The sequence below is a fragment of the Macaca nemestrina genome, chromosome 17 (assembly GCF_043159975.1).
Source record: "Macaca nemestrina isolate mMacNem1 chromosome 17, mMacNem.hap1, whole genome shotgun sequence".
Classification (NCBI taxonomy): Eukaryota; Metazoa; Chordata; class Mammalia; order Primates; family Cercopithecidae; genus Macaca; species Macaca nemestrina.
Genome location: NC_092141.1, coordinates 62,806,546 through 62,829,282, shown reverse-complemented (window position 1 = coordinate 62,829,282; position 22,737 = coordinate 62,806,546). Strand labels below are relative to the sequence as shown.

At 42.5% G+C, this 22,737-nt stretch overlaps 1 protein-coding gene across 4 annotated transcripts in view; it reads left to right on the top strand.

Annotated features, from left to right (window-relative positions):
• Window positions 1-22,737, top strand: part of LOC105472254 (F-box and leucine rich repeat protein 20) — a 162,288-nt gene that overhangs the window by 101,702 nt on the left and 37,849 nt on the right. For 3 of the 4 annotated variants that reach the window (XM_011725329.3, XM_011725326.3, XM_011725327.3), the window contains exons 3-6: window positions 3,970-4,024; window positions 6,838-6,912; window positions 9,350-9,444; window positions 11,556-11,624. In XM_011725329.3, the coding sequence (XP_011723631.1) occupies window positions 3,970-4,024; window positions 6,838-6,912; window positions 9,350-9,444; window positions 11,556-11,624 (294 nt within the window). Of the gene's footprint in view, window positions 1-3,968; window positions 4,025-6,837; window positions 6,913-9,349; window positions 9,445-11,555; window positions 11,625-22,737 lie in introns of all 4 variants that reach the window. The other variant, XM_071083065.1, reaches the window with a different exon arrangement.

Sequence of the window (22,737 nt, the reverse complement as noted above, 5' to 3'; positions counted from 1 at the left end):
TTTCCTTGACCACTCTTCTATTTCATTACTCAGCTTTGTTATAGTACTCATCGCTAATTGAAATTTTCACATATATTTTACTTATTTTATATCTACCTCCAGCCCCTATGCCATGAGCTACTTAACAGTAGGGACTTAAGTGCCTGTAGGTGGCAGGTGGTAAAAATGTTTTTCGAATGAAACTCAACAACCTCCAAATCAGAATGCTTTTCTTTCATTTCAGGCAAGCTGAAAAATTATAACCACAGTTTCAGAGATTGCTCATCATTTTAACTAGATGTTTCCCCCCTTTCTATCCAAGTATCTGGTTCTCCTTAGAGAAGGCAGATTCTCTAGACATTATTCACTATAATTGTTCTCTGGGCTTTTATTCAGGGGTTTTCCTGTCCCTTGCTGGTGTCTTGCTGAGATTGCAGGATATAGATCAGTTATATTTGCTTTCCATGTTGCTCCTTGCTTAACCCTCCCAGCTTATTTAACTTATTATCTGTTTTAAATAGTCCCTTACATGGGCCTCTATAGTTGGAGAGAAATCAAAATATCAGAAATCTGTTAGAGGAAGTAAATGTGTAAGAAAACATAAGGAAAGATTCTTGAAACCAGTTCAGTTGCTATTAATAGTTTTTCTGACATCATGCAAATATTTCAATCACCAAAAGCACTTTCTGCTTCAAAACTGAAAATATTTAAAAATAGTGTGATACTGGCATAAAGCAGACAAAGACCAATGGAATAGAATAGAGAGCTCAGAAATAAACCTTCATATATATGGTCAAATGATTTTTGACAAAGATGCCAGGACCATTCAGTGGGGAAAAGTATAGTCTTTTCAATAAATGGTCTTGCAAAGACCTGTATCTGAGAACTAAAATTATAAAATCTTTGGAAGAAAGCAGAACTTCATGACATTGAGTTTAGCAGTGATTTATTGGATTTGACACCAAAAGTTGAGGAAACGAAAGAAAAAATAGATAAAGTGGATAACATCAAAATTTAAAACTTTTGTTTTGGCCGGGCGCGGTGGCTCAAGCCTGTAATCCCAGCACTTTGGGAGGCCGAGACGGGCGGGCCATGAGGTCAGGAGATCGAGACCATCCTGGCTAACACGGTGAAACCCCGTCTCTACTAAAAATACAAGAAAATTAGCCGGGCGAGGTGGCGGGCGCCTGTAGTCCCAGCTACTCGGGAGGCTGAGGCAGGAGAATGGCGTGAACCTGGGGGAGCGGAGCTTGCAGTGAGCCGAGATCGCGCCACTGCACTCCAGCCTGGGGCACAGAGCAAGACTCCGCGTCAAAAAAAAAAAAAAAAACTTTTGTTTTAAAGCTGGGTGTGTTGGTGAGGTGCCTGTAATCCCAGCTGCTCTGGAGGCTGAGGCAGGCAAATCGTGTGAACGCAGGAGGCTGAGGTTGCAGTGAGCCGAGATTGTGCCACTGCACTCCAGCCTGGGCGACAGAGCGAAACTCCATCTTAAAAAAAAGAAAAAAGAACTCACTCTGTCACCCAGGCTGGAGTGCAGTGCTATGATTGTAGCTTACTGCAGCCTCAAACTGAACACAATAGATCCTCCTACATCAGTTTCCCAAGTAGCTGGAACTACAGGCATATACCAGCATGCCTGGCTACTTTGTTTTTTGAGACAGAGTCTCACTCTTGTCTCCCAGGCTGGAGTACAAGGGCATGATCTCAGCTCACTGCAACCTCCATGTCCCAGGTTCAAGTGAATCTTCTGTCTCAGCCTCCCGAGTAGCTGGGATTACAGACGCTCCCACCACCACGCGTGGCTAATTTTGTATTTTTAGTAGAGACGGAGTTTCACCATGTTGGTCAGGCTGGTCTTGAACTCCTGACCTCAGATGACTCACCCACCTCAGCCTCCCAAAGTGCTGGGATTACAGCTGTGAGCCACTGTTCCCAGCTTAATTTTTAAAATTTTTGTAGAGACAGAGTCTCACTGTATTTTCCAGGCTGGTCTCAAACTCTTGGACTCAAGTTATCCTCCTGCCCTTCCATCCCAAAATGGTGGAATTACAGGCTTTAGCCATCATGCCTAGCCAAAGCTATGTTTTTTATTTTCTTTTTTAAAACAAGGAGCCTCACTGTGTTGCCCAGGCTGGTCTTGAACTCCTGGCCTCTAGCAGTTTTCCAAAGAGGTGGGATTATAGGCATGAGCCACCTTGCCTGATCTCCCATTCACTTTTATTTCCAGGATTCCCTGGCCTATTTTCACAGGTAGCTTATGGTGTGGTTTATCAGGCTTTAAGCAAATTAACTTACTGGTCTACTTCGAAATAAGTATTTATTTACCTTCTATAAGACTGAGAAAAATTCTAGACAGTAAATATTTTCTAACATTGCTGTGTTAAAAGAGTTTTGTAATTTATTAAATTAGAATGAAATAATGTAGAGATCTTTTTTTAATTTATATTTTATTTTGTTTCTGGGTTTTTTTTTTTTCTAGACATTTAACATTTTTCATTGCTGCTTTTTAGGCTTTATTAAATTATCTTTTTTCCTTCATGACTGTAAAATACTTCATTAAGATCCCTCCCATCAGGGGCTGGGTGTGGTGGCTCTCGCCTGTAATCCCAGCACTTTGGGAGGCTGAGATAGGGCGGATCACCTGACATCAGGAGTTTGAGACCAGCCTGCCCAACATGGTGAAGCCCCATCTCTACTAAAAATACAAAAATTAGCCAGGCGTGGTGGCAGGCACCTGTAATCCCAGCTAGTTGGTAGGCTGAGGCATGACAATCACTTGAACCGAGATCATGCCACTGCACTCCAGCCTGGACAACCAGGTGAGACTCTGTCTCAAAAAAAAAAAGAACAACAACAACAACAAAAATTAGCTGAGCATGGTGGCATGCGCCTATACTCCCAGCTATTTGGGAGGCGAGGTGGGAGAATCACCTGAGCCTGGGGGATTGAGGCTGGAGTGAATGATGACTGCACCACTGCATTCCAACCTGGGCGACAGGAGTGAGACCTTGTTTCAAATAAAAAAATCCTGCCCATCCAAGCATGGTAGCTCATACATACAATCCTAGCACTTTGGTAGTCTGAGGCAGGAGGATTGCTTGAGCTCAGGAGTTCAAAACCAGTCTGCGCAACATAGGGAGACCCTCATCTCTACAAAAAAATTTTAAAAATTACCTGGACTTGGTGGCATGTGCCTCTTGTTCCAGCTACTTGGGAGGCTGAGGTGGGAGGATTGCTTGGGCCCAGGTCAAGGCTGCAGTGAGCTGTGATTGTGCCACTGCATTCCAGCCTGCGTGACAGAGTGAAACCCTGTCTCAAAACAAGACAAAACAAAAGAAAGATCCTTCCCCTAGCTTCTTTCTTTTGATAATTTTAGGTGGGAAGTTTTTTTTTTTTTTTGTATTTTAAAAAAACCAACTAGAAATTATTTATTATCCTTTGGTGTAGGTAATTGAACTTGGTCAGCATCTGTATGTACATTATCAAGTAAAACATTTTTTCCCGCTGTGTTTTATATGGGCAGTATTATCTTCACAGATTGCTCAAGCATTTTGTGTGTGTGTTCTAAAGAACTGCCTTTGTGTTTGTGTGTGTGTATACATGTAGTCAGTTATTTCTATGCTAAAAACAAGAGCAACTACTTTATGATACTGGCCGGATGCAGTAGTTTCATACTTATAATCCTTGCAATTTGGGAGGCTGATTGCTTGAGCCCAAGAGTTCGAGACCAACCTGGGCAACATGGTGAAACCCCATCTCTACAAAAAATTAAAAATTAGCCAGGTATGGTGGCAGGCGCCTGTAGTCCTAGCTTACTCAGGAGCCTGACGTGGGAAGATCACCTGACCCCAGGAAGTCGAGGCTGGAGTGAGCAGTGGTTATGCCACTGCTCTCCAGCCTGGCTGACAGAGTGAGACCCTGTCTCAAAATAAATAAAGGTCAACTACTTTATCATACAATAAAAGTTGTCTTTCTCTCTTTTCTTTTTAGGATATTTTCTTTTCTAGATGTTGTTACCCTGTGCCGCTGTGCTCAGGTCTCCAGGGTAAGTATGGTTGACATAGTTACACGGGGACCCCTTCTTCGTACTGATAATAACAGTGTCTTTCATAGGCCACCTATTTAGGTGTTACTTGTATGTTTTCATGTTTTAAAGGATATTATTTCACCAATGACATACGCAAGCCCATGTAAATTTATGATGGGATTCTACTATATATACTGTCTCTGACTTTTTGTATCTCTTATTTGCATAATATAAACAGGAAACATTTTCGATGAAAAAGCAATAAACATGCATATTGAAAGTTTAGACTTGACTCAAAATTGTGATGAAATCTTGTTTTATTATGTTTCCCGAGTTCATTATTTATTTATTTTTTACACAAGGACAGTTTTTTTGTTTTTTTGTTTTGAGGTGGAGTCTCTCTCTGTCGCTTATCCTGGAGTGCAGTGGTGCAGTCTTGGCTCACTGCAAGCTCCACCTCCCAGGTTCATGCCATTCTCCTGCCTCAGCCTTCCATGCAGCTGGGACTACAGGCGCCCACCACCACACTCGGCTAATTTTTTGTATTTTTAGTAGAGACAGAGTTTCACCGTGTTAGCCAGGATGGTCTTGATCTCCTGACGTCGTGATCTGCCCACCTCAGCCTCCCAAAGTGCTGGGATTACAGGTGTGAGCCACAGCGCCTGGCCTACACAAGGACCATTTTAATCCTGCATTTTCCTGTAGTAACATCCACTGCTGGCTGTCTATGGATTGAAACTGCATTTGCTAAGAACTGTGAACATGAAGAAACTTTACATGAAGTCGCATGTTGATAGGCACACAGACATCTTCCAGCACCAACAGAATACATACGTAACACATACCAGATAGTCTCGATGGATAAATTTGCTTCACCAGTAATTCTGTTTAGTAAGATTCAGTTAATGCAGAATCGGAGCTTGGAGTGAGCCGAGATTGTGCCACTGCACTCCAGCCTGGGCAACAGAGCGAGACTCTGTCTCAAAAAAAATAATAAAATACAAAGTTTCAGAGAAATGATAGTATCTTTTCTAAGTCCCAAATCACTGTATCACAGTTGTAAGTCCTATCAGGTGATAGGATATAGATAGCAAAGAAGTACTGAACTAAGGCCGGGCCTGGTGGCTCACACCTATAATCCCTTCACTTTGAGGGGCCAAGATGGGAGGATTGCTTGAGGCCAGGAGTTCAAGACTAGCCTGGGCAACATAGGGAGCCCTATCTCTACAGAAAATTTTAAAAATTAAGACTGGGTGCAGTGGCTCACGCCTGTAATACCAGCACTTTGGGAGGCCGAGGCGGGCGGATCATGAGGTTGGGAGATCAAGACCATCCTGCCTAACACAGTGAAACCCCATCTCTACTAAAAATACAAAAAATTAGCCAGGCTGGAGGCGTGTGCCTATAGTCCCAGCTACTTGGGAGGCTGAGACAGGAGAATGATGTGAACCCAGGAGGCGGAGCTTGCAGTGAGCCAAGATTGCACCACTGCACTCCAGCCTGGGCGACAGAGCGAGACTCCGTCTCAAAAAAAAAAAAAAAAGCCAGGTGTGGTGATGCATGCCTGTGGTTGCAGCTACTTGGGAGGCTGAGGTGAGAGGATTGCTTGAGTTGGGGAGGTCAAGGCTGCAAGTGACCCATGATTGAGCCACTGCACTCCATCCCAGGTGACCGAGTGATAACCTGTCTCAAGAAATACATATATTTATCTCTATATATACTCTATATATAGAAAAAGAGTGAGAATAGAGCAGTATTCAGAGTACTGTCCCCTTTGATGTTTGGTTTTACCTTCATATTTTTCCAGATAGAAGGATATTTTTTTTAAGGATCATATTTTTAAGGATAGAAGAAAGACTTGCTTTTCATCAACCTAACTTTTGTCTCATTTTGGTATTAGAAACTAGAATTTTCCAGTTAGAAAACACCTTGCGGCATGATACTTATCACAACCTGCCCTTTCCTTAACTTCTCTAATTTCAGTGTGTGTGGGCAGGGGGAGGGAGGGTTAGTCTTGTTTTTGTTTTTTGCCAAGGTCTTGCTCTGTCACCCAGGCTGGAGTACAATGGTGAGATCATGGCTCACTGCAGCCCTTACCTCCCAGGCTCACGCGATCCTCCCACCTCAGCCTCCCGAGTAGCTGGGACTGCAGGTGTGTGCCACTACGCCTGACTAATTTTTTAAATCCCCGCCCCCCCCCGAGATGTTTCGCTCTGTTGCCCAGGCTGGAATACAGTAGCACAATCTTGGCTCAGTGCAACCTCCGCCTCCCGGGTTCAAGTGATTCTCCTGCCTCGGCCTCCTGAGTAGCTGAGATTATAGGCACATGCCACCACACCCGGCTAATTTTTGTACTTTTAGTAGAGATGGGGTTCCACCATGTTGGCCAGGCTGGTCTCAAACTCTTGACCTCAGGTGATCTGCCCGCCTCAGCCTCCCAAAGTGCTGGGATTACAGACGTGAGCCACCACGCCTGGCCGACATTTTAAATTTCTTTTATAGGGATCGGGTCTCGCTATATTGCCCAGGCTGGTCTGGAACTCCTGGGCTCAAGTGATCCTTCCACCTTGACCTCCCAATGTGATGGGATTATAAATTTGAGTCACCATGCCTGGCCTAAGATCTTTTGTAGCTGCTAGTTTCTAGTACCCACTCATTTATGAGATTATCTAATTGGAGAATACAGTATGGGTTGGGAGTAAGTGGGTAGGGCCTGATAAATTTTTGGATCCATTTTAGTCATTAGTTGGTTGAATTGTGAACTTGAATATTGCTGCCTTTTCCCCTTAATTTTAGCTTCTGCTCATTCTGTCTCTTTTTCTTTAAAATAGGCCTGGAATGTTCTGGCTCTGGATGGCAGTAACTGGCAGCGAATTGACCTATTTGATTTCCAGAGGGATATTGAGGTATAATTATGTGGTGTGTAGCCCCAGTTTTCATGTTAGTAATTACAGCATGGAACAGATTAGCCCTGACCATATTAATCTCATTTTCCTTAGAGAGAGGAAATACTATTTTCAGTGCATCTGAAGTTTACAGGAACCTCTAGAGTTCCCAAGAGTTTCTGCAGTTTTTGAGAATGAGCCAGATTATTTCACTGAAATAATACAATTACTTAGTATTAATAGGACTAAATAGGATTCTTTGGTCCTGAAATAGGACTAAAAGTTTGTTTTTGCAGTGGAAACATTGAATCTATGTTTGCTTATTTTGGTGAAGACATTTTATATTTGTTTACTGAAGAACAAAGAGAGTTATAACTTGTTAGGATGGCGTTTGTATATATATTTTTTTGAGATACGTGTTTTGATTCTTGAGGAGCCAGTTTCTTGGAGGACAGAGGTTGAATAAAGCCAAAGCCATTTATTGAATTGTTTTTGCTACAGAGAGGTTTTTTCCTCCTCTCACTTTTCCCCCCCATGTTTTATCTCTTAGTATAGCCATCACCTATAAAATGGAGAATGGCTTACCCTTAAATTATTTTAAACTGAATTTGAACTCTGTAGTTCTTATCCTTCTCATCAGGAAGGTAGAAATAATAGCTTCTTCGTGGCTTCTTGAGGATTAAATAAGGTTTCTTGAGGGCACGTGAGATGACTTTACACCTTTAATCCCAGCACTTTGGGAGGCCAAGGTGGGCGGATCACCTGAGGTCAGGAGTTTGAAACCAACCAAAGTGCTTTTAAAATAATACCCAAGGCCGGGCACGGTGGCTCAAGCCTGTAATCCCAGCACTTTGGGAGGCCGAGACGGGCGGATCACGAGGTCAGGAGATAGAGACCATCCTGGCTAACACGGTGAAACTCCGTCTCTACTAAAAAATACAAAAAACTAGCCAGGCCAGGTGGCAGGCGCCTGTAGTCCCAGCTACTTGGGAGGCTGAGGCAGGAGAATGGCGTAAACCCAGGAGGCAGAGCTTGCAGTGAGCTGAGATCCGGTCACTGCACTCCAGCCTGGGCGACAGAGCGAGACTCAGTCTCAAAAAATAAATAAATAAAAAATAAAATAAAATAAAATAATACCCACTAACATTACACTGGATTTTGTTTTTTGCAATTCTCTTTTTTTTTTTTTTTTTTTTTTTTGAGACGGAGTCTCGCTCTGTCGCTCAGGCTAGAGTGCAGTGGCCGGATCTCAGCTCACTCCCAAGCTCCTCCTTCCGGGTTCACGCCATTCTCCTGCCTCAGCCTCCTGAGTAGCTGGGACTACAGGCGCTCGCCACCTCTCCCAGCTAGTTTTTTGTATTTTTTTTTTAGTAGAGATGGGGTTTCACCCTATTAGCCAGGATGGTCTTGATCTCCTGACCTTGTGATCCGCCCGTCTCGGCTTCCCAAAGTGCTGGGATTACAGGCGTGAGCCACCGCGCCCGTCCGTGTTTTTTACAATTCTCTAACCTTCATGGGTGTAAATAAAGCAACACCACCCACAAAATTCTTCAGCAAGCTTTTGTTTTTGTTTTTGAGACAGAGTCTCATTTTGTCACCCAGGCTGGAGTGCAGTGGTGCAGTCTCAGCTCACTGCAACCTCTGCTTCCTGGATTCAAGCAATTCTCATGCCTCAGCCTCCCGAGTAGCTGGGACTACAGGCATGAGCCACCATGCCTGGCTAATTTTTGTATTTTTAGTAGAGACTGGGTTTTACCATGTTGGTCAGGCTTGTATTGAACTCCTGACCTCAAATGATCCGCCCGCCTCAGCCTCCCAAAGTGCTGGGATTATAGGCGGAATCCACTGTGCCTGGCCAGCTTTTGTTGTTGTTGTTTTTGAGACAAGTTTCACTTTGTCGCCCAGGCTGGAGTGCAGTGGAGCGAGACCTGGGCTCACTACAAGCTCCATCTCCCGGGTTCATGCCATTCTCCTGCCTCAGCCTCCCAAGTAGCTGGAACTACAGGTGCCCACCACCACGCCCGGCTAATTTTTTGTATTTTTAGTAGAGATGGAGTTTCACCGTATTAGCCAGGATGGTGTTGATCTCCTGACCTCGTGATCCACCTGCCTCGGCCTCCCAAAGTGATGGAATTATAGGTGTGAGCCACTGTGCCCAGCCCAAACAAAACAAAACTGGCCAGTTTTTGTTAAATGTTCATTGAGTCCCTACTATAAGCAGAGTACTATAATAAACATTTTGGAAAAGATACAAAAAAATAAATGTAGTTGCTGTACTTCAGTAGCTGTGGCTTAATCAGGAAAGCTTTCCCAGGGTTGGTTACAATTTTCCTATTAAATTAATTAGGTCATAATAAAAGCATTTTCTCGTTGTTTATAAATCGTTAAAAATGAGGATGTGTTCTTTTCTAAAGTAATGAGATGGGTTATCTTTTTGTTTGCCTGTCTATTTTTACAGGGCCGAGTAGTGGAGAATATTTCAAAACGATGTGGGGGCTTTTTACGAAAGTTAAGTCTTCGTGGATGTCTTGGAGTGGGAGACAATGCATTAAGGTGAAAACATAACTGTTGATTAATCTTCTTGATGGAAGTGAAGAGCAGCACCATCTCACCCAGAAAAGGCTAAAATCGTTTTAAAATTACTAAGTTATTAAAAATGCAACCACACATACATTGCTTATAATCTGAAAATATCCAGTAATAAGAAATGTAGTTTTAACAATAAACAAGAACAAGTACTGCCTGAAAAAATCCCACATTCCCCATCATAAGTGTTTCTTTTGGAGCTTTGAATAAATTTTTTAATTAATTAATTATTTTTATTTTATATTTTGAGACAAGGTCTCACACTGTCACCCAGGCTGAAGTGCCCTGGCATAATCATGGCTCACTGGAGTGCCCTGGCATAATCATGGCTCACTGCAGTCTTGAACTGCTGGACTCAAGCAATCCTCCCCCTCTTGAGTAGCTGTGACTAAAGACATGTACCACCACGCCTGGCTAAGTTTTAAAATTTTTTTATAGAGTCAGCGTCTCATTTTGTTGTCCAGGCTGGTCTCGAACTCTTACACTCAAACAGTCTTCTTGCCTCAGCCTCCCAAAGTGCTGGAATTACAGGCATGAGCCACCGCACCTAGCCTAGTTCTTTTTTAGGGTTATGGTTAACCCTAACCTGGGCAGTGGCCCCAGGACTTTGGGAGGCTAGGTGGGAGGATTACACTTGAGGCCAGGAGTATAAGACCAATCTAGGCAGCATGGCAAGGCGGAGTCTCTACAGAGCCGAGTCTCGCTCCGTAGCCCAGGCTGGAGTGCAATGGCCGGATCTCAGCTCACTGCAAGCTCCGCCTCCCGGGTTTACGCCATTCTCCTGCCTCAGCCTCCCGAGTAGCTGGGACTACAGGCGCCCGCCACCTTGCCCGGCTAGTTTTTTTGTATTTTTTAGTAGAGACGGGGTTTCACCGTGTTAGCCAGGATGGTCTCGATCTCCTGACCTCGTGATCCGCCCGTCTTGGCCTCCCAAAGTGCCGGGATTACAGGCTTGAGCCACCGCGCCCGGCCTTAGAAAACTTTTTTTAATTAGCCAGGTTAGGTGACATATGCCTGTAAACCAAGCTACTAGGGAGACTGAGGTAGGAGGATCACTTGAGCCTGGGAGGTTGAGGCTACAGTGAGCTGTGATTGCACCACTGTACTCCAGCCTGTCTCTAAAAATAAATAAATAAGCAATCATTTATTTTTTTAATTTAAAATAATTTTTAAAGTTATGTTTGAAGAATTTATAATTGAAAATTAATTTAAACCAGGTGTGATGGCCCAAGCCTGTAATCTTAGCACTTTGGGAGGCTGATGTAGGTGGATCACTTGAGATGAGGAGTTCAAGACCAGCCTAACCAACATGGTGAAACCTTGTCTCTACTAAAAATACAAAAACTTAGTCAGGCATGGTGGTGCGTGCCTGTCATCCCAGCTACTCAGGAGGCTGAGGCAGAAGAATCGCTTGAACCTGGGAGGTGGAGGCTGCAGTGGGCTGAGATGGCACTATACTCCAGCCTCAGCGACAGAGAGAGATTCTATCTCAAAAAAAAAAAATCATGGCCAGGCTCAGTGGCTCACACCTGTAATCCCAGCATTTAGGGAGGCTGAGGTAGAAGGAATATGAAAAGGTGTATAAGGCAGGGTCTAGAAGGGTCCCAGGCACAGGAGCTTCTGTCCCCGTGGAATTGGGGTATACTACCCTTCTGGCATGTGGTTACATTCACCAACCCAGAAGCTCTCTGATCCCTATCATTTAGGGGTTTTTACAGAGGTTCCTTGATCACAGACATGATTGAAGACCAAATATTATATTAGGTTTGTGCAAAAGTAATCACAGTTTTTGCCATTAACAATAATGGCAGTTACTGTTAATTAACAGTAATGGCAAAAACCGCGATTACTTTTCACCAACCTGTAACAAAAGATACTATCACTCAGGAAATTACAAAGATTTTAGGGACTGGATGCCAAGAACCGAGGATGAAGACCAAATACATGTTTTTCCTTTATATCACAGTATCACAGTTATCAACAATCAATATTACCAATAATAATATATTTTATTGCTTTTTTAATGACTGGAATTTTGCTTATTTCATTTGGAACCTCTTTCTTTCTTTCCTATAAAGAACCTTTGCACAAAACTGCAGGAACATTGAAGTACTGAATCTAAATGGGTGTACAAAGACAACAGACGCGTAAGTATTTTATGTTTTAGAAGGATAAGTCATAGCCCCTTATGTCTGGCTGATACTACCTTTAAATTCAGGCCACTAAATATATTTAGCAAATTTTATATTGGTTTTGTAGAGGAAAGATATTTTTAAAAGAGAAAGCAGCATCAAAGTAGAAATGGAATGAGAAACTTGTTTTGGAATTCTATCTTTGATATTTAAGGTGAAACTTTCAATAATTGTCGTCAATGTAGATACAGTAGGGATAGTAATAATACATATTACTGGGATTATTTATATTTCAAGATACTAGTAGCTACCAATTAAAAGTCACAGTAAACATAATTCTATGAAAAGATTAAAATCTTAAACAGAGGACTAAACAGCTTATGATAATCAGTCCTGAGAACAGTTATTAAATGAAAATGATTCACTAAACATGCTGTGTCTCTGTCGGTCATGATCTGAAGGAAATTAAGCTTAATTCTTCATCCTCAAGAGGCTTACAGTCCCAGAAATTAGACCTAGAAGGTAGTTATTCATTAACTCTACTAATAAGTATTTCTTTTTTTTTTTTCTGAGATGAAGTCTCGCTCTGTCGCCCAGGCTGGACTACAGTGGTGCAACCTTGGCTCACTGTAACCTCCGCCTCCTGAGTTAAAGCGATTCTCCTGCCTCAGCCTCCCAAGTAGCTGGGTCTATAGGCACATGCCACCACGTCCGGCTAATTTTTTGTACTTTCAGTAGAGACGAGGTTTCACTGTGTTAGCCAGGATGGTCTCGATCTCCTGACCTCATGATCTGCCCGCCTCGGCCTCCCAAAGTGTTGGGATTACAGGCATGAGCCACTGTGCCCGGCTTCTACTAATAAGTATTCCTATAGATTGATTTGGAAACCTTTACTGTGAGAGATGAAATGTACTAACCTCTTCCCCCACCATTACTTTATACCAACAGAACTACATTTGCTTTAGATAAATTATCTTTTAATTTTTGTTTCCTTTGAGTACTTATGTTATAAAGATTAAGAATTTGACCACTTGGTATCTAGAAAAGTGACATGTAATTAATATTTTTTGTCAGAATCTATCTTATCCTCAAGATGCATTGGCGAAAACATAATATATATGTGCAAGGCTACTACATTACTTGTAATAGCAAAAGATAGGAAACTACCCAATGTCTATCAGTAGAGTACTGGTTGAATAAAAGTAATGAGGAAAATCTCTATATAATACTCTGGAGTGATCTTGAGGACATGTTGTTAAATGAAGAAAAGGAAACTGCAGAGGAGTTTGTATAATACACCTTTTGTAGGGCCAGAAGACTTAATACATATATATATATATATCCATATTTATTTATTTTCAAAAAGAATGGAAATGCCAATCAAAAATAAAGTAAGTAAAAATAGTTGTTTATATGGGGAAGTGAGAAAACACAAGGGACAGGGATAAAAGGGAGAACTCTGAATTATGGTTTTTTTTTTTTTTTGAGACGGAGTCTCGCTCTGTCGCCCAGGCTGGAGTGCAGTGGCGCGATCTCGGCTCACTGCAAGCTCCGCCTCCCGGGTTCACGCCATTCTCCTGCCTCAGCCTCCCGAGTAGCTGGGACTACAGGCGCCCACAACCGCGCCCGGCTAATTTTTTGTATTTTTAGTAGAGACGGGGTTTCACCGTGGTCTCGATCTCCTGACCTTGTGATCCGCCCGCCTCGGCCTCCCAAAGTGCTGGGATTACAGGCGTGAGCCACCGCGCCCGGCCTGAATTATGTTTTATCGTTTAATAGCCATGTAAATATTTTACATCATTCAAACAAAAAATTAAGTCAAAAAGAAATGAAAGCAATCCCTACAAATTAAAAACACACGAACCGGCCTAGTGCAAGTGACTTAGGCCTAAAATCTCCGCACCTTGGGAGGCTGAGGTGGGTGGATAACTTGAGGTCAGGGGTTCAAGCCAGCCTGGCCAACACGGTGAAACCCCATCTCTACTAAAAATGCAAAAATTAACCAGGCATGGTGGCACATCCCAGCTACTTGGGAGGCTGAGGCGCAATAATTGCTTGAACCCAGGAGGTAGAGGTTGCAGTGAGCTGAGATCACACTACTGTATTCCATCCTGGGCGAAAGCGCAAGACTCTGGCTCAAAGAAAAAACCCCTTGAACCCAAGTTGGAGTTATAATCACACAGAAATTACTTCTGCTGACTTTTTTTAAATGTGAAAATTTGAAACATATACAGAAGTAGACAAAAAAGTGTATTGAGCCCATCACTCAGCTTTAACTGTTACCAGTTTACAGCCAGTCTTGTTTCATGAATAACTCCACCCACTTATCCTCTCTCATTTTATCTTATTTTGAAGAAAAGTCCTAGACATCATATTATTTAATCTGTACTTCAGTATGTACTCTTTAACAATAAAAGTCTCTCATGTAAGTGCATTAACTTTTATTGTTTGTTTATTTTGAGATGATGTCTTGCTCTGTTGCCCAGGCTGGAGTGCGGTGGCGCGATCCCAGCCCAGCTTCCTGAGTACCTGGAATTACAGGGGGGTGCCACCATGCCCGACCAATTTTTGTATGTTTAGTAGAGACAGGTTTTCACCATATTGGCCAGGCTGGTCAGGAACTCCTGACCTCAGGTGATCTGCCTGCCTTGGCCTCCCAGAGTATTGAGATTACAGGTGTGAGCCACCACGCCTGGCCGTAAGTGCATTAACTTTATCACTGCTCTAAAAACAATATCTTAAAATCATCAGATAACCAGTTGTCAGTATTCACATTTCCACGTTTTAGTGAATTTAAAAATACACTATTTTAAACACAGTATTAGCCTTGAAATACACAAATTTTTTAAATCAAAGAAGCAGCAGGGGACTGTGGCTCACTCCTGTAATCCCAGAACTTTGAGAGGCCGAGGTGGGTGAATTGCTTTAGCCCAACCTCAGCAACATGGCGAAACCCCACCTCTACAAAAAATTCAAAAAATTAGCCAGGCATGGTGGTACATGCCTGTAGTCTGAGCTACTTGGTAGCCTGAGGTGGGAGGATTGCTTGGGCTTGGGAGCTTGGGAGCCAGAGGTTGTAGTGAGCTGAGATATGTGTCACTGCACTCCAGCTTGGGCAACAAAGCAAGACCCTATCTCAAAAAATAATGAAGCAGCAGCTAGGTGTGGTGGCTCTCACCTGTAATCCCAGCACATTGGGAGGCTGAGGCAGGAGGACTACTTGAGACCAGGAGTTTGAGCCTAGCCTGGCCAACATAGTGAGACCCTATGTCTTAAAAAAAAAAATCCAAGTAGACTTCTGCTTCTCACAGTGATAATAACTGCCCTCCTGCTGTAAACAACTAGAAAACTAAACAAAACCTAGAAGACCAGTTTAGGATGTTGTACATGTAGCACAAGACTGAGAAACAAATGAAGTGAGCCATATGATTATCCTCACTGTGTGACTGAGGCATTTTTCAGACAATGCCATATGTAGATTTGGCTGAATAGTAAACTCTGCATGCACAGGATGAGACCCCACACAGGTTGGCAAAGAAGATCTAGTGAGGAAAAAAACAATTACTGGGAAACTATAAGCCAAATAATTTCTAGGACTTAATAAGGTTGGATGAAGTTCCACCTACCCAAAATGGAGAAAATTCATTGAACACCTGGGACATTCAATAAAGACTCCAGAAAGATTACACCTTGGTAGTAGGGCTAAACTAGACCTGCTCTATTAAATATTTTTATTTATTTATTTATTTTATTTTATTTTATTTTAAGAATCAGACTGGGCACGATGGCTCATGCCTGTAATTTCAGCACTTTGGGAGGCCGAGGTGGGCAGATCACCTGAGGTCAGGAGTTCGAGACCAGCCTGGCCAACATGGTGAAACCCCATCTCTACTAAAAGTACAAAAATTAGCCAGGCGTGGTAGCATGTGACTGTAATCCCAGCTGCTTGGGAGGCTGAGGCAGAAGAATCGCTCAAACCCAGGAGCTGAGATCATGCCACTGCACTCCAGCCTGAGCGACTGAGCAAGACTCCATCTCAAAAAAAAAAAAAAAAAAAAAAGAAATTGATCCAAAACAAACTTAACTGCCTGCCAAAACATGGTTCAACACTCTTTTTTTTTTTTTTTTTTTTAATTCTTTTTTTTTGAGACAGAGTCTCGCTCTGTCACCCAGGCTGGAGTGCAGTGGCCGGATCTCGGCTCACAGCAAGCTCCGCCTCCCGGGTTCATGCCATTCTCCTGCCTTAGCCTCCTGAGTAGCTGGGACTACAGACGCCCACCACCTCGCCCGGCTAGTTTTTTGTATTTTTTAGTAGAGACGGGGTTTCACCGTGTTAGCCAGGATGGTCTCGATCTCCTGACCTCGTGATCCGCCCGTCTCGGCCTCCCAAAGTGCTGGGATTACAGGCTTGAGCCACCGCGCCCGGCCGGCTCAACACTCTTTAAAGGAAGACATCAAAATCCAGACACCCAGCAGTGTGGCATACGGAGTATTTGTCACTCAATCAAAAATTCTAACAAAGCAGTGGGAAAATGTGACCCAAAACCAGAAGAAAAGCCAGTCAATAGAAATAGACCCAGAAGAGGTGGAGGTTGCAGTGAGCCAAAATGGTGCCATTGCACTCCAGCCTGGGCAACAAGCGAAACTCTCTTGAAAAAGAAGAAAGAAAGGAAAGAAATAAACCCAGAAATGACTGAAATAGAACTAAGCAATAAGGAGTTTAAAAATAACAGTTACAAGCCAGGCATGGTGGTATGCACCTGTAATCCCAGCTAGTTGGTAGGCTGAAGCAGGGGGATCATTTGAGACCAGGAGTTAGAGACTGCATTGCACTGTGATCATGCCGGTTAATAGCTACTGCACTCAAGCCTGGGCCACCTATCAAGACCACATTTCAAAAAGTAAGTAAATAAAAAATTTTAAATAACAGGTACAAATATGTGCAAAAATTAAATAAAATTAAAAGAATGCGAAAATATATACTATTATAAATACTAATTGGGAAAATTGGAGTGGACATTAATATCAGATGGAGTAAATTTAAGGAAAAAGATTAGATGAAAAAAGGTATTAAATAGTACCCCGGCTTATAAAACAAGTATGCCAAAAAGCAGTAAAGCTATTGAAGACTTCAGCAACACTATCAATGATGAGCTTAATATAATTGACATTTATAGATTGCTACACCAAAAAGCATCAGAATAAACATTCTCTTCAAGTACATTTGGAATATTCAATAGGACAAACCAAATAATGGGCCATAAAACAAAATGTAATACATTTGGAAGGATTAAAATCATATTGGGTATGTTCTGTGGCCTCAACAAAATTAAAGTAGAAATTAATAACAGATACCTGGAAGATTAGAAAATTAAATGACATGCTTCTGAATAACCCATAGTTCAAAGAATTACTTACAAAGAAATTTAGAAAATATGCTCCATTGAGTGACAATGAGAATATGTAACTTTTTAAATTTGTGGAATGCACCTAAGGTATCGCTTAGAGCAAAATGTATAGCATCAAATGCTAATATTAGAAAGGAGAAGTTTGGCCGGGCACGGTGCCTCATGCCTCATGCCTGTAATCCTAGTATTTTGGGGGCCAACGCAGGCAGATCACTTGAGGTCAGGAGTTTAAGAACAGCCTGGCCAACACAGCAAAAACCCATCTCTACTAAAAATACGAAAAATTAGCCTGGTGTGGTGGTGCCTGTCTGTGGTCCCAGATACTTGGGAGACTGAGGCAGGAGACTTGCTTGAACCCAGTTCAAGAGGTTGCAGTAAGCTGAGATTGTGCCACTGTACTCTAACTTGGGCGACAGAGTGAGACTCCATCTCAAAAAAGAAAGAAAAGTTTTAAAATCAAGGATCTAATCTGCTTAGAGAGCTAGAAAAGAGTCTCTCCTCTCTCCTCCCTCCCTCCCTACCAAAAAGGAAGAAAAAAGTAGAAAAAAGTAAATTAAATCCAAAGGAAGGAAGGAAATAATACTGGAAATCCATGAAATAAAAAATAGGTGGCCCGGCGCGGTGGCTCGCGCCTGTAATCCCATCATTTTGGGAGGCTGAGGCGGGTGGATCACTAGGTCAGGAGATGGAGAGCATCCTGGCTAACATGGTGAAGCCCCGTCTCTACTAAAACAAAAACTTAGCCGGGCGTGGTGGCGGGCGCCTGTGGTCCCAGCTACTCCGGAGGCTGAGGCAGGAGAATGGCGTGAACCCAGGAGGCGGAGCTTGCAATGAGCCGAAATCGGCACTGCACTCCTGCCTCGGCGACAGAGTGAGACTGTGTCTCCAAAAAAAAAAAAAAAAAAAAAGGCACAGAATGGAGAAAATTTATGAAGTAAAAGTTGATTCTTCAAAATAAAATGAATAAGCTTGATTAACCTTTGTCTAGATTAGTCAAGAAAGAACATAAAGGCTGAGTTCTTTGGCTCATACCTGTAATCCCAACACTTTGGGAAGCTAAAGCAGGAGGGTTGCTTGCACCCAGGAGTTTGAGACCAGCTTGGGCAACATAGTGGGACCCCATCTCTACAAAAAATAAAAGATTAGTTGAGCGTGATGGCGCACACCTGTGTTCCCATCTACTCAGGAGGCTAAGGTGGGAGGATCTCTTGGGTCGAGGAAGTCAAGGGTATGGTGAACTGTGATCATGCCACTGCACTTCAGCCTAGGTGACAGACTGAAGCCCTGTCTCAAAAAAAAGTTTGTGGACAAATAAGATAGTGTAACTTCTTCAACCTGATCGAGTATATATGTGAAAAAATCTCTTACAACATCATATTTGATGATGAAAGACTTCCTGAGATGAAAGATTCCCTAACAGCAGGAACAAGGCAAGGATATCAGGTGTTACCACAGCTGTTCAACATTGTACTGGATGTTGTGCCTAATGCAATAGAGGAAGGATTATAAAAGGCATTCACATAATGGTATAATTGGATTCATAGGAAAGTCCATGGAATCTATTACAAAGCTACTAGATCCATTGAATTCTAGCAAAGTAATGAGATACATGACTACTTTGCAAAACTCAATTCTATTTCTGTATACTAGCAATCAGCAATTGGAAAATGAAGTTTAAGATATATCATTTATAGTAATACCCAAAAATATAAAATATATAAGGATGAACGTAATAAAAATAATGTGTAAGTCATATACGCTGAAAATTATAAAATGATCACTAACAAAAGTTAGAGAAAAGAAAATTTTAAAAAGAAGACTTAAATAAATAAATGGAGAAATAAACATACAAATTTTTTTTTTTTTTTTTTGAGACTGAGTCTCGCTCTGTTGCCCAGGCTGGAGTGCAGTGGCACATTCTCAGCTAACTGCAAACTCTGCCTCCTGGGTTCAAGTAATTCTCGTGCCTCAGCTTCCCAAGTAGTTGGGATTACAGGCGCTTGCCACCACGCCTGGCTAATTTTTGTTTGTATTTTTAGTAGAGGTGGAGTTTCACCATGTTGGCCAGGCTGGTCTTGAACTCCTGTGCTCAACTGATCCGCCTACCTCGGCCTCCCAAAGTGCTGGGATTACAGGCATGAGTCACCACTCCTGGCCCCATACATATACATTTAGAAACTCAATATTGTTTTGGTTTGGGGTTTTTTTGTTTCTTGAGATAGGGTCTTGCTCTGTTGTCCAGGCTGGAATGCAGTGGTGGCACAACCACAGCTCACTGCACTCTCCATCTCCTGGACTCCCACCTCAGCCTCCCAAGTAATTGGGACTACAGGTATGTGCCACCATGCCCGGCTAATTTTTCTATTTTGGGTAGAGAGAAAATTTCACCATGTTACCCAAGGTTGTCTCAAACGCCTGGGCTCAAGCAGTCGGCCTGCCTCGGCCTCCCAAAGTGTTGAGATTACGGGCCTGAGCCTGTTAAGATACTTGTTTTCCTTAAATTGTTCTACAGATACAGTGCAGTTCCAATAAAAAATCCCAATAGGTTTTTTTGTTGAAATTGAAAGGCTGGTTCTAAATTCATGTGCAAATTCAGAGGTTCTAGAATAACAAAATCATTTTGATAGACTGTGAAGTCTGGGGACTTATACTACCTGATTTGAAGGGTTATTATTACAGGAACGGTCATCAGGACAATGTGCTGGTGGTATAAGCATAAACGTATCAGTCAGTGGACTAAAATAAAGTGCCTAGAAAGGAGCCCACACATAGACAAGCTATAAAAGAAAAAAATGATAAATTGTACCTCATTAAAATTAAAAACTTTTATGCTTCTGCCAGGCACGGTGGCTCACGCCTATAATCCCAGCACTTTGGGAGGCTGAGGCAGGCAGATCACCAGGTCAGAAGTTTGAGACCATCCTGACTAACACAGTGAAACCCTGTCTCTACTAAAAATACGAAAAATTAGCCAGGCATGGTGGCACGAGCCTCCCAGCTACTCCAGAGGCTGAGGCAGAAGAATCACTTGAATCTGGGAGGCGGAGGTTGCAGTGAGCTGAGATCGTACCACTGCACTCCAGCCTGGGCGACAGAGCAAGACTCCGTCTAAAAAAATAAATAAATAAATACATAAATATGCTTCTGAAGATACTATTAACTTAAAAAAATAAAAAAGGTCACATTGCCTGATTGTCTGAGGAAAAAAATAAAATAAAAATAATAAATTGGAAAAGGCCAGGCACCATGACCTACACCCGTAGTCTCAACTATTTGGGAGGCTGAGGCAGGAGGATCACTTAAGCCCAGAAGATCAAATCTAGCCTGACTGGTGTTTCTGGTGAGACTCCAACTCTAATTTAAAAGATAGAAAAGAAAGAAAATGAAAAGATAGGACACAGACTGGGAGAAAGTATTTGCAGGTCATATATCTAATAACAGTGCTTCTCTCAAGAATATATAGAGAGCTCTTAGAATTAATAATGAGAAGACAATTAAACAAAAAAAAATGGGCTGAAGTCTTAGATAGACATTTCACCAAAGACATATGAATGACAAGTAAGCATAAGAAAAAGTATTTACACCGGGTGCAGTGGCTCACCATTCGTGCAGTCCTAGCACTTTGGGAGGCCAAGGTGGGCGGATCATTTGAGGTCAGGAGTTTGAGACCTGCCTGACCAACGTAGTGAAACTCTGTCTCTACTAAAACTACAAAAAAAATTAGCTGGGTGTGGTGGTACGCGCCTGTAGTCCCAGCTACTCAGAAGACTGAGGCAGAAGAATCGCTTGAACGTGGGAGGCAGAGGTTGCAGTGAGCTGAGATCACGCCACTGCACTCCAGCCCAGGTGACAGAGTGAGAGTCCATCTCAAAAAAAAAAAAAAAAGCAAAGAAAAAGAAAAGGTTTTCATTACAGAATTGTAAAGTAAAACCACAATGCAATTCCACTCCATACACACTAAGATAACTGTATTCAAAAAGAGAGACAATGCCAAGTATTGGCAAGGATTTGGAAAAACTGGGACCCTCATGAATTTCTGGTGGGAATGTAAAATGGTATGGCCAATTTGGGAAACAGTTTGGCAGTTTTCTTCAAAGTCAAACATAACTTTGCCATAGGATCTAGCAATTACATTCCTAAGACTCTGTTCAAAAGAAATGAAAACAAGCCGGGTGTGGTGGCTCATGCTTGTAATCCCAGCACTCTGGAAGGCCAAGGCAAGAGGATCACTTGAGGCCAAAAGTTTGAGACCAGCCTGGGCAACATAGTTAGACCCTGTCTCTACAAAAAAAAATTTTAATTAGTGTGATGGCACGTATCTGTAGTCCTTGCTATTCAGGAGGCTGAGGTAGGAGATCGCTTGAGCCCAGGAGTTGGAGGTTACATTGAGTTATGGTAGTGCCACTGCACTCCTACCAGGGTGACAGAGTGAGACCCTGTCTGTAACAAAAAAAGAAAAAAGAAATGAAAACATTGGCCCACACAAAGACCTAGAAGACATATCAGCCAAAGAGAATGTGTGACTCTTGTTTAGATCCTAATTTGAACGAATCAACTTGTCAAAAACATTTATGATATAATTGGAGAAAAGTTAACACATTTCAGCATTAGATGATATTAAGAAATTAAAGTATTTACCTATCAGAAATAGATACCAAGGCCAGGCGCGGTGGCTCATGCCTGTAATTCCAGCACTTTGGGAGGCCGAGGCAGATGGATCACAAGGTCAGGAGTTCAAGACCAGCCTGGCCAACATGGCGAAAACCCATCTCTACTAAAAATACAAAAATTAGCTGGGCATGGTGACAGGTACCTGTAATCCCAGCTACTTGGGATGCTGAGGCAGGAGAATTGCTTGAACCCAGGAGGCGGAGGTTGCAGTGAGCCAAGATCGTGCCATTGCACTCCAGCCTGAGTGATAAGAACAAGACTCTGTCTCAAAAAATATATATAGATAGATACTGAAATATTTACAGGTAAAATGATATGTTTGGAATTGGCTTTAAAATCCTGGAATAAAAAGGGGGGGAAGAAGAGATGGCATAAATTTTTTTTTTTTTTTTTGAGACGGAGTTTTGCTCTTGTTGCCTAGGCTGGAGTGCAATGGTGCAATCTTGACTCGCTGCAACCTCCGCCTCCTGGGCTCAAGCCATTCTCTTGCCTCAGCCTTCCCAGTAGCTGGGATTACAGGCATGTGCCACCACGCTCAGCTAATTTTGTATTTTTAGTAGAGACAGGGTTTCACAATGTTGGTCAGGCTGGTCTAGAACTCCTGACCTCAGGCAATCCACCCACCTCAGCCTCCCAAGAAATAAAAATATTTAATAGTAGAATACTGATAAATGTTGGGCCAGGCGCAGTGTCTCACACTTGTAATCCCAGCAGTTTGGGAGGCTGAGGCATGTGGATCACTTGAGGCCCAGAGTTGGAGACCAGCCTGGCTAATATGGCAAAACCCCATCTCTACTAAAAATATGAAAAATTAGCTGGGTGTGGTGGTGTGTGTCTGTGGTCCCAGCTACTTGGGAGGCTGAGGCATGAGAATCGCTTGAACCCGGAGGTGGAGGTTGCAGTGGGCCTAGATTGCGCCACTGCTCTCCAGCCTGGGCAACAGAGCAAGATTGTCTCAAAAAGAAAAATAGTATTTATAAATGTTGAAGTTTACTGATGGTACATGTGGGTTCTCTGTATTATTTACTCTTGTTTGTATTTGAAGTTTT